General features: G+C 48.4%; 1 protein-coding gene across 4 annotated transcripts in view; it reads left to right on the top strand.

Moving 5' to 3' along the window:
* The window catches only part of fer (fer (fps/fes related) tyrosine kinase), a 364060-nt gene that overhangs the window by 136316 nt on the left and 215021 nt on the right, over positions 1-12723 (top strand). For all 4 annotated transcript variants that reach the window (XM_038805140.1, XM_038805141.1, XM_038805139.1 and 1 more), the window contains exons 6-7: positions 2411-2548; positions 9571-9690. In XM_038805140.1, coding sequence (XP_038661068.1) covers positions 2411-2548; positions 9571-9690 — 258 coding nt within the window. The remainder of the gene's footprint in view (positions 1-2410; positions 2549-9570; positions 9691-12723) is intronic.

Here is a 12723-nt window from a genome sequence, read left to right as displayed (position 1 = left end):
ACAGACCTGCATTTTTTTCTCTTCAGACAATTGTCCAATTCCCTTTTGAAAGCTATTTCACTGTACAACCTGGCCCATCTCCCTTGGTGCTGAACATGGAAAATTGAGAGCATTTGCAGTGTCTCGGACAAGGAGGATTGCAGGATCTGGGTTGGTGGTGAGTGGGGTAACTGAAGGTGGAGGGGAGAGAGACAGAGAGCAAAGAGGGGAAGGAAGAGAAGGAAGGTAATTTGTAGGGGTAGAAGGTAGTTTGAGAACCAATAACAGACAATAATATTGAACCGACCTTTATTATTCCAAGGCCTTACCTTTTCTATCAACATGCAGTCTGACACAGAGCCAAGCCAAATCATGTTATCTGCTTGATTTTCTGAATTTAATTGTGGAATATAGTTTACCTTAAATATTTAGAGGCAATTGCAAAGCTGTTTTTCTTTTAAACTGTAAATAAACTAGAAACTTGTTTGTACATTGGCAATATTATATCATAAGTAATGAAAATGCTGTGCGAGCCCCTGTATGTTTGATTAAAACAAGTGAAGGATTTTGATGCTGAAGCAGCCTTACTGTTGTTTCTATGCTATTTCTGATTGGCAAACAACTGAGACAGGCCCTGGGAGCACAAAATAGCATGTTTTCCCTTTTTCTGATGTTGTTTTCTTGCCCTTTGGTGAGCACCAACTAAAAGAATTTGCTTCATACTTGCAAGTGCATTAATTTCCTATGAATATGTAATTCTTCAAGCATGTATAATTGGAGCTTAGTGGTTTCACCAGAGGAAAACAGCAGTATTACCAGAATGTCAAGTGCTGCTGAGCATTTACAAATTACAAATGTGTTGCTACCAGCAGCAACTTAATATAAATGCAGAGTAGTCATAAATGTTTTTCATTATGTAAAATCAAACTATGGGGAGTGCTTCCCAAGCTGTTGTCTAATTTCCTCAATTCCTCTCCTTCTCCCGTCCTCAATTCCTCCCCCCTCCCCTGTCCTCAATATCCCCTACTCCGTCCTCAAGCCCCCCCGCCCCGACCTCAGTTTCCCCACCCCCATCCTCAATTTCTACCCGCCCGTACACAATTTCACACCCCCCCCCTCTCCATCCTCCATTATTTAAACTATTCACGAATGGGGCCTGGGTGTCGATGGCTGTGCCAGCATTTATTGCCCATCCCTAATTACCCTTGTGCGGACAGTTAAGAGTTAACCACATTGTTGCGGGGCTGGAGTCACATCTGGGCCAGACCAGGTAAGGATAGCAGATTTACTTCCGAACCAGATGAGTTTTTATGACCATCATGATCACCGTTAAACTTTTAATTCCAGATTTTTATTGAATTCAGATTTCACCTTCTGCAGTGGCTGGATTCAAATCTGGGTCCCCAGACCATTACCCTGGGTTTCTGGTTTACTACTCCACTGACAATACCACTATGGTATCGCCTCCTCCCCTCCGTCCTCGATTTTCTCCCCTCCCCGTCCTCTATTTTCTCCCCTCCCCGTCCTCGATTTTTTCCCGTCCTCGATTTTATTCCCCCCCCCCTTGATTTCCCCCCCCGTCCACGATATGTTCCCCCGTCCTCTATTTCCCCCCCCCGTCCTCGATTTCCCCCCCTCCCGATTTTGTTTCCCCCCTTCCTCGATTTCACCCGTCCCCCGATTCTGCCCCCCCAGTCCTCTCTTTTTTCCCGCCCCTCCGTCCTCTCTCTCCCCCCTCTGTCCTCTCTTCCCCCCCCCCATCTCCACCCACTCTTCTCCCCCCCCCCCCCTGTCCTCTCTTTCTCCCCCCCCGTCCTCCGTCCTCTCTTTTATCTCCCACCTGCCCCGTCCTCTATCTCCCACCCGCCCCGTCCTCTATCTGCCACCCGCCCCGTTCTCTATTTGCCACTCGCCCCGTCCTCTTACCCCCTCCCAGATGCCTGGGGCCAATTCACCCATCCTGACATCTTTGGGTTGTGGGTGCGATCCATGCTGACATGAGGAGATTGTGCAAGCTCCACAAGGACAGTGATCCGGGATGGTAACAGTGCTAACCACTGAGCTACCATGTCGCCCTAACAGGGGTAACTTAACGAAAACTCAGACATCCATTAACTGAATTTCTATGACTTCAAAGTGCTAATTTTAGTGCTTGAAGTGACAGATTCACCAAATGGATTAATATGGTTGATAGAATATCTTCTTCAGTTTTGCATTTGAATCCTGTGAATAATCTCTTTAATACTGGCCAACTTATGATACAGTACTCGACCTTGGAATGTGAAGGTGTGGAGGAAAATCACTGGGAGCAAAACATCAGTGCAATTTTCTTCAAATAAATTGGATATCGTAAAGTTGAACATTTATGAAATAATAAACAAGAATGTTCCTAGTCGTGATTTCAACTTTTGTTTTCCCCTTTCCTTTGTAGAAAGGGAATTCTGGAAGAATACGTAAAAATAACGAGCCTCGTGACTGAAGAGATAGTAAATATCCACAAAGATGTCCTCAATTCCATTGAACAAATCGACCCCAGTTCCGAGTACAACCACTTCATTGAAAATCATAGGTAAAGTATCCCTAATACAATCTAATAGTTAACATAAGAACACATGGACTTTTATTTATTTGGTATTTCTACATGTCCTCAAGATGGACAAGGTGCTTTGCAGCCAATGAGTTACTTTTTGAGGTGTAATCATTGTTTGGTTTGAAAATGTGGAAACCGATATGCACATTGTGAAACTCTTAAATAATGCAATAAATGGCCAGGGGCTGGATTCTCTGCCACCCGCTGCTGGTAGTGTGGTACCTAATGGGGTGGAGAATAGAGCGTCGGGCTAAAATCAGTGCCCGGTGCCGATCCCGTTCTGATGCTCTGGCCCCTTGCCGTAAGCGGTAGCAAACTACACACCCTGTGCTGGCGGAAGGATGCAAATGAGTAATTTGCAGGCATTCGCATCCGATCAATGGGCTGGAAACTCGATTCTCCGCACTCCTGTGATGCACCAGACCACTCAGCCTGGATTCACGTGGGCGTGGATTGGTGCAGCAATTTTCTTTGGAAAAAAAAATAAATTTTATTTTGTGATCAATGTAGCAAAATCCACTACATCAGCCCCCTTCTCCTTCAACAGCTCAGGCAGTTCAGACACTCCAAAGATTGCCACCAGAGGGCCTGGCAACATCTCCACCCACACAATTTACGATAAAGTTTCAAATATCAGGCACCAGAACCCCATCAATCGTGGACATGACCAAAATATGTGGACGTAATTTGTACCCCCCCTCCATATCTCACACTTATCCTCTACTTCTGCAAAAAACCCACTGATCTGCACTCATGTCATGTGAGCCCTATGCACAACCTTGAACTGTATCAGGCTCATCCTGGCACAGGATGATGTAGCATAATCTCACTCCACACCTCCCACTTGCACTTTACCTCCTTGATTAGCGCTTTCCTTGTGCCGACTAGCCATCCATAGATGCCTGCGATCTTCCCATCCCCCAACTCATCTGGCGATAACAACCTGTCCAACAGTGTGCTCTCCAGCAATTGAGGAATCGAGGGCACCTCTTCCGTGCAAAATCCCGTAACTCTATATCTGACCCCCCCACGGCAACTCCTATTTCACCTGCAATGCCCCAAACTTGCAAACCTTCCTCCCACAAAGCAAGTCCTTCACCAGTTCCATCCCTTCCCTGTGCCACTGCCCACATATAGAACAGTCAACAATGGTTTTATGGTCAGACATTTATTGAGTTTAAATTCCATTACCTGCCATGGAGGGATTTGAACCCAGGTCCTCAGATCAATATTCTGGGTCTCTGGATTACTAGTCTAGCGACAATGCCACTATCTCACCGCCTCCCCCTTGACCAATGCTCCTGCATCTCTAGCCGATGCTGCTGAAGTTCTCCTTTAATCATCCCCATCAATTGCTCCACTGGCAATGTGATGGATGACGCCAGTGCCCCAACCTCTGCCATGTTTTCTGTAGTTACGCCACGCAGACCCTCCACCTCTGCCAGATGCATTATCCCGTCGACATTTCACCTCGGAGGAGAATTCATTCCACATCACACATTTCACAACTTTTCTGACCAAGGAGCCCATTAGTCGGGCAGAAAGGGACAAAACCGAAACCTTCAGCGGGAGCTACCCTGTGTGCGACCGATCAGCACATGGCCGCTACCGGATGTCGTGCAGGTATTCTCAAGCGTGGCTCTGACACGGTGAACCCTATGGTCGGTCCAGGGATTATGTGTGGAATGTAGGCTCCCCTCCAAAGTCCATTGCAGGCCCCCTATCCTCCCCTGCAATGCAAATCCGGCCCACCCCAGCCCTCCCCTATCGGCCACCCCGGACAGAGAACCCCACCCCAATAGAGACGCCTGCCGGAAAGCTAAAGAACAGTCCAGATAGTAGGTTGAAAAATCATTGCATCCTTTCCTAAACATCTGCTGCCTCAGGCAGAAGAGTTGAAAGCCACAGCTGTTAAAAGTGCCAGAGGCTTCCTCTAAAGCCCAGTGCACTTCCAAGGGCTTAAAGTCCCTTGACATCCTTGGAAATGCAGATCTTCCATTCAATTTCAGAAAGCAATACATTGCATTAGCAACGATTGACATTTTTATTACTCCAGAGGCAGCTGATTGGTGGATTGTTCATTGATCTTTACCTTCATGCTTGAATGCACCTCCATTACCCTGCTTTGATGCTGACCACAATGTTTATAAACAGTCTTGCTGTGAATGACACTCCTCCCATCTGGTCCATAAACCCCCTCAACACCTTGGCCGCCGCAGGCCTCCTGCCTGTCCTTGAACTAGAACGATCCAGTAGGGGATCCAGCACCGTATTGAAGTCCCCCCCCCCCCCCCCCCCCCAGCACCGTATTGAAGTCGTCCCCCCCCCCCAATGATCAAGCCCCCACCTCCAGGCCAGGAATGTGGCCCAACATACGCCTCATGAAAATTCAGAGCGTACACATTAACCAACACCACCCTCTCCCCCTGCAGCTTACCTCAGACGCCTCAAACCTCAGACGCCTCAAACGCCACCCTCTTCCCCACCAGAATCGCCACCCCCCGGTTCTTCGAGGCGAGCCCTGAGTGGAAAACCTGCCCCACCCACCCCTTCCTCAGACGGACCTGGTCCGCCACCTTCAGGTGGGTCTCCTGGAGCATGGCCACGTCTGCCTTCAGCCCCTTCAGATGCGAAAACACCCGGGCCCGCTTAACCGGCCCATTCAACCCCCTCACGTTCCACGTAATCAGCCGGATCAGGTGGCACCCCGCCCCCCTCCCCCGTCGACTAGCCATAGCCCATCGACTGCTCGCCCCTGGCCATCACCCATTCGGCCCGTTTCCCACAGCGATAGAACCTCACCGCGACCCGCACCAACTCCTCCCTGGCCAATCCAGCAGCAACCCGGTATTCCCCCCCCCCACAAGGCCAGGACTCCTCCTAACCGCGACTCTCCCTCCACTGTACTCCCGTGAGCCAGCTGACTTCTGCTGACCCCGACAGCTCCCGCTCTAAGTCCGACCCCTCCCGATATGAGGTCCCCCCTTCTCCCTTGCATCAGCTCCTTGGCATAGCTTCAGCCCGGGAAACCCGGTCTAATAACCACACCCCTCGCCACCAGCTCCACCCCTTCGTCCCACAGTGCGGGAAACCAGAGAAAAGCCCGCGCTTTCACACTGCCCCACCCCACCAACGCAGCTCCCAAACAGCAGTCCCAACCCAACCACCAACTCCATACAGACAAAGACCCAGATCAACCACAAACCCCAGTACCCCCCCCCCAGAACACAAAACCATAACCCACATCATCCGAAAGCGAGAGAAAAAACAGAAACAAACAGAATAACCTGCTATAGCGTAAACAATGATAGAGAAATAGAAAAACTCCCACAGCCCCAATCTCTAGTTCGAGTCCAACTTTCCAGCCTGCACAAAGGCCCACGCTTCCTCCGGGGACTCAAAGTAGTGATGCCGGTCCTTGTAGGTGACCCACAGGCGCGCAGGCGGCAACATGCCGAACTTCACCTGCTTTCCATGGAGCACCGCCTTCGTCCGGTTAAACCCGGCTCTCCGCTTGGCCAACTCCGCACTCCAGTCCTGGTAGGTACGCACTATCTAATTCTCCCACTTGCTGCTCCTCACCTTCTTGGCCCATCGCAGAACACACTCCCAGTCACTGAATCGATAGAACCGCACCAGCACCGCCCGCGGGGGTTCATTCGCCTTAGGCCGCCTGGCCAGTACTCTGTGGGCCCCCTCCAGCTCCAGGGGCAGATGGAAGGATCCTGCCCCCACCAGTGAGTTCAACATCACGGCCCAATAGGCCGGCAGGTCCGACCCCTCCAGCCCCTCCTCGAGGCCCAGGATCCGCAGGTTCTTCCTCCGTGACCGAAGCTCCATCTCCTCGAACCGATCTTGCCACTTATTATGAAGTGCCTCGTGTATCTCCACCTTCCCCACAAGGGCCGAAACCGCCTCCTCGCGCTCAGAGGCCTGCGGCTGCAACTCAAGTATCGCTGCACCCTGGGTTGTCTGGGTCTCCAACAGCTTACTAGTCGTCACCTTCAGGGATTCCAACAACATGGTTGTGATTGATGATTATACGTTGTCCAGGATACGAATAGAACTCCTCTGCTTTTCTTTGAATAGTGAATAATGAATGTCAGTCTGAACAGACAAGTCTGAAAGATGACACTTCAGTGTCGCATCAAAAAGTTGACACTTCTGCCAAAGCAGCATTTCTTCAGTACCGCACGAAGTGTCATCCGAAATTGAGTGATGAAGCAAAGGCGTTGCCGCTGGGGCTAGAAGCCACAGCCTTCTGACCCAGAGGTGAAATAATTAATAACTATGCAAAAATTAGGATAATCATTCACAACCAGGTACTCCGGTTTCTTCCTACAGTCCAAAGTTAGAAGTCTTACAACACCAGGTTAAAGTCCAACATGTTTGTTTCAAACACTAGCTTTCGGAGCACTGCTCCCACCTCAGGTTAAGGTGTACCTGAGGAAGGAGCAGTGCTCCGAAAGCTAGTGTTTGAAACAAACATGTTGGACTTTAACCTGGTGTTGTAAGACTTCTTACTATGCTCACCCCAGTCCAACGCCGGCATCTCCACATCATGTCCAAAGTTATGAAGATTAGGTGGATTGGCCATGTTAAATTGCCCCTTGGTGTCCAAAAAAGGTTGGGTCAGGTTTCTGGGTTATGGGGATAGGGTGGAGGCGTGGGCTTGAGTAGGGTGCTCTTTCCAAGGGCCGGTGCAGACCTGATGGGTCAAAGACCTCCTTCTGCACTATACAGTTCATGATTCTAATGGAAAGACTTGTCTGATATGTTGGCGGTAAAGAATGTTTAAAAACTGTGCTGGTTTTGCTTTGGGTGCATGTTTTGTTTTGTAAATAATTTTTATTGAAAAATTTTGAATTTACACAACAATAACGCACCATAGTAAAATACCAAAAATAACAATAATATTAACAATCATAAACATTCACCCCACCCCCATGCAAAACACAGCATTTTAACAACAATGCAAATTAACACAATATAAAGTTACAGAATAGAAACTACAATAAGGAACAGCCCCCCCCCCCGGGTTGCTGCTGCTATTGACCAAGATACCTATCTTTGCGCCAGGAAGTCCAGAAAAGGCTGCCAGCGTTTATAGAAAGAAGTCTTACAACACCAGGTTAAAGTCCAACAGGTTTGTTTCAAACACGAGCTTTCGGAGCACGGCTCCTTCTTCAGGTGAATGGAAAGGCTTGTTCCAGAAATGTTTATATAGACACAGTCAGAGATGCCCCGGAATGCGAGCACCTGCAGGCAATCAAATCATCAAAGATGCAGAGAGAGAGGTAACTCCAGGTTAAAGAGGTGTGAATTGTCCCAAGCCAGTTCAGTCGGTAGGCCTCTGCAAGTCCAGGCTTGTTGGTGGGGGCCGAATGTAATGCGACATGAATCCCAGATCCCGGTTGAGTCCGCATTCATGCGTGCGGAACTTAGCTATAAGTTTTTGCTCAGCAATTTTGCGTTGTCGCGTCTCCTGAAGGCCTCCTTGTAGAATGCTGACCCGGAGATCAGAGGCTGAATGTCCTTGACTGCTGAAGTGTTCCCCAACTGGAAGGGAACAGTCCTGCCTGTTGATAGTCGCACGATGCCCGTTTATTCGTTGTCGCAGTGTCTGCATGGTCTCGCCAATGTACCACGCTTCGGGACATCCTTTCCTGCAGCGTATGAGGTAGACTACATTGGTCGAGTCGCACGAGTATGCGCCGCGTACCTGGTGGGTGGTGTTTCCACGTCAAAGTGTCCATGTCGATGGTGTCCATGTCGATGATCTGGCATGTCTTGCAGAGATTACCCTGGATACAAGCGTTTATAGAACCCTTGTATTGATCCTCTCAGGGCAAATTTGACCCGTTCCTGTTTTATAAATCCCGCCATGTCACTGATCCAGGTCTCCACACTTGGGGGCCTTGCATCCTTCCACTGTAGCAGAATCCTTCGACGGGCTACTAGGGACGCAAAGGCCAGGACACCGGCCTCTTTTGCCTTCTGCACTCCCGGCTCTACCGCAACTCCAAAAATCGCGAGTCCAAAAATCGCGAGTCCCCACCCTGGTTTGACCCTGGATCCGACCACCCTCGACACCGTCCCCGCCACCCCCTTCCAGAATTCTTCCAGTGCTGGGCATGCCCAGAACATATGGGCGTGATTCGCTGGACTCCCCGAACATCTGGTGCACCTATCCTCACCCCCAAAGAACCTACTCATCCTAGTCCCGGACATGTGGGCCCGGTGCAGCACCTTAAATTGGATGAGACTAAGCCTCGCACATGAGGAGGAAGAGTTGACTCTGTCCAAGGCATCCGCCCAAGTCCCGTCCTCTATCTGCTCCCCGAGTTCCTCCTCCCATTTAGCCTTCAGCTCCTCCACTGACGACTCCTCCACCTCCTGCATTACCTTATAGATGTCAGACACCTTCCCCTCTCCGACCCACACCTCCGAAAGCACTCTGTCCATCGTCCCCTGCGAGGGCAGCAAAGGGAATCCCTCTACCTGTCGCCTAGCAAACGCCTTTACCTGCAAGTATCTGAACATGTTCCCTTGGGGAAGGCCAAATTTATCTTCCAGTTCCCCCAGGCCCGCAAACCTCCCGCCAATAAACAGGTCCCTCAATTTGCTGATGCCCGCCCTTTGCCACCCCCTAAATCCCCCATCCTTATTCCCCGGGATGAACCGATGATTGCCACACAGTGGAGCCTCCATCGAGCCCCCTGTTTCCCCCCTATGCCGCCTCCACTGTCCCCAGATTCTTAGGGTCGCCGCCACCACCGGGCTCGTGGTAAACCTCTTAGGGGAGAGTGGCAACGGCGCCGTTACCATGGCAGCTTTGGGTGCATGTTAATAAATCTGTTCACTATTAAGGAATTGTAGTTTATAATTGGATTCCTTTTTGGTTGTAGCATTCTACGTATTACAACATAAATCTTAACTAAAGTTTGAATTATGTATAAGTTCCATAATTTATTTTGAGCACATGCCTTCCCATTTTGCAGGTCGCAACCCGTTAAAGAGGCAAATATTGAGTTTGATGTTTTGTTATTGGAGGACATGGAAAACCTTCAAGTCAATGAGATATTGTGGAACAGTTTAACAGCAGACAGTTTACAGACAATGTAAGTTTGCGATCTTCTCTTATGCCAATGCTGTACAATTTCTAGACATTTCAGAAAGTAAATATATAGGGATGTTGATATTTAACAGTTATGCGAGTACTTGATGCTTTATTTGGCTTCAGTGGACATTCAGGGAAGAAAAACAAATGTAAAATCAGAACCTGGTCTGTTTATATGTGTCACCTGAGTACACAGCAGTATCTAAAATAGTACGGAAACATGCAAGCCTGATGTCTTCTGATTGACATTTAGAACTGAAAGGAAACATACTGAGCCTTATGCACAGATTAATAGATGTGGTTATTATCTGGCATCAATTAAGTAACTCTGTATCAAAAGTACTATTTTTTAAAAATTAGGGTATCCAATTCATTTTTTCCAATTAACGGTCAATTTAGCGTGGCCAATCTACCTAGCCTGCGCATCTTTGGGTTGTGGGCGGCGAGACCCACGCAAACACGGGGAGAATATGCAAACTCCACACGGACAGTGACCCAGAGCCGGGGGCGAACCTGGGACCTCAGTACCGTGAGACAGCAGAGCTAATCCACTGTGCAATCGTGCTGCCCTCCAAAATTACTATTAACCAAGAATTACAAAGTATATGTTTTATATTCATGGAAGAAAGAACAATTTCCAAAGCTTTTGACCATGCCAATTTTCTGCCCTGATCCAAATGATCATTATTCACAAATGATTCTTGATGGCGGATATTGGTATTGTTATAATTCCTGTATAATCCAAAAAAAAAGTTCTCCGTGACTGACTGAAGATTTCTGTAACAAACAAGCAATGTTAACTGTTGCTACTTCTGTGTGAGTGTGCTTAACACTCAATTTGGCTTGTTTCTTGTCTAAGCTCTGGAGTCGCCAGGTGTCGCTAAGACACCGCCACAAGCTTCAAGGTGAAGTTCAAAGCAATAAAACCGAACACCAATTAGTAAGTCCAAACAACTAGAGTTTATTATAATACAATTATAATAACTACCCATGCACACGCTAAAAGGATTAAACTTATTCCTACCGCTAAACAACTAATACTTATCTCGAAGGAACTGCTGGGTCAGGGAACAAGGCCTCTTGCTCTGCTCTGGTCTGCAGGCTTCAGATTGGTATCAATAGAAAAGGGGGTCATGAGTGCCTATCTCTGGTAGCGGTCGTTGGGAGGCACTTACTTGTTGGTGGCTGCTGTCCGAAGGCTGGATCGGGAGACAGGAAACTGAACCATGTGTGGGACATTTCTTTTATAGGTCCCAGGGGATCCGCGCCCCTTTGGGGCGGACTCCTTTACCTGCTTGGAATCGATTGGGTCTCTTCCCAATCGCTATGTTTGAACCCCCCAATCATGGGGCAGTTCCTCGGTCGCTGGGACGGTTCTTGGGACTTATTGTTTTGGGCTCCTCTGGCGCCAAAGGGTCTGGCCTTCCATAGAATGTATTGATCTGTGTTTAACTTGTTTCCATTGTATCTGAGGATTGCCCGGTATCGCCTCATTAGTATGTTAACTGGTTTCTTTTCACAGTGCTGTCTGGTTTCTGCAACAGTCAAAACTGGTTTCTGCAGTCGTCCCAATATACAATCGTTTTGCAAGCTGCTTGCTTTACAACATGTCCATTTTCCCTGCATTCCTTGCAATCTTCCATTTTGTGTTGGGCATTGGCCACCACAGGTGGCTACATAACTAAACACTATTTATTGGACAACTAAGACACTGAACCACTAAGCTGTGGGCAGCACAGTAGCACAAGTGATTAGCACTGTGGCTTCATAGCGTCAGGGTCCCAGGTTCGATTCCCTGCTGGGTCACTGACTGTGCGGAGTCTGCACGTTCTCCTGTGTCTGCGTGGGTTTCCTCAGTATGCTCTAGTTTCCTCCCTCAGTCCAAAGAAGTGCAGGTTCGCTGGATTGGCCATGATAAATTGCCCTTAGTTACCAGAAAAGGTTAGGAGGGGTTATTGGATTAACGGGATAGGGTGGAAGTGAGGGTTTAAGTGGGTCGGTGCAGACTCGATGGGCCAAATGGCCTCCTTCGGCACTGTATGTTCTATGTTCTAAAAGGTATCACCTCGCATCAAAATGGGAAGGCAATTTGCAGATTTGTACCCCCCACCCCCGCGGACCTTTATCAGAACCAATCTTATGGATTCCTTAGGTTGCCACGGGATGCGTCTCTCTAACCAGATACCCTGTTCCCTTCCGCATTCTGCATGTTAGTCCACAGGAGGGACACACTGTCCTCTCTGCTGACCGCAAACTAACTTCAGCATTTTGTCTCTCTTTTCGCTGTCTAGCTCTCGCTCTCTCATTGTCGCTCCCTCTAGCTCTCGCGCTCTCTTGCGCTCTAACTCGCATGCTCTTTCTCTTGCTCCCGCTCTCTCGCTCATGCTTTCTGTTAGAAAACTCAGAGATGGAAAATCTTTCCAGCTGCTCTCGAACTTGTGTTTCCGGTATGAGAACTTTGCACCTTATCAACAAATCCCTGCATATCCTCACAGTAGTCAAGTCACTAGCCTGTAGCCAGACAGAGTTGATCCAACCCACTTTCCAGGGTATTCTATGTTACCATAAATTACAAAAGCGATTTAAAACATAACAATCTTACAAACTTTGCATTCATAATAGCATGTAACTCGAATATGGGGAAATGGGTGAGAGAAGAAATTACTTTCGAACTCAATTCAATCATCCAATCCTTATATATGCGGGGGGGGGGGGGGGGGGGGGGGGGGGTAGATATATGGAAGAGTGGGGAAGGGCAGCTGTTCACAATATTTCTATATATAACAATGATTTGGATTTGGGGACCACATTTAATATTTCCAAGTGCGCGGATGACTCAAAGCTAGGTGGGCATGTGTGTTGTGCGAATGATGCAAAGCGACTTCAAGAGGATTTGCAAAGACTTGGTGAGTGGGCAAAACATGGCAGATGGAATATAATGTGGAAAAATATGATTATCCGCTTTGGTAGGAGGAACAGATGCGCAGTGTGTTTTTTTAAATGGTGAGAGGATAGAGAGTGTAGATGTATAAAA

Source organism: Scyliorhinus canicula, chromosome 8 (assembly GCF_902713615.1).
Source record: "Scyliorhinus canicula chromosome 8, sScyCan1.1, whole genome shotgun sequence".
Taxonomy (NCBI): Eukaryota; Metazoa; Chordata; class Chondrichthyes; order Carcharhiniformes; family Scyliorhinidae; genus Scyliorhinus; species Scyliorhinus canicula.
Note: the sequence above shows the minus strand (reverse complement) of the source record. Positions and strands in the feature narration are given on the sequence as shown.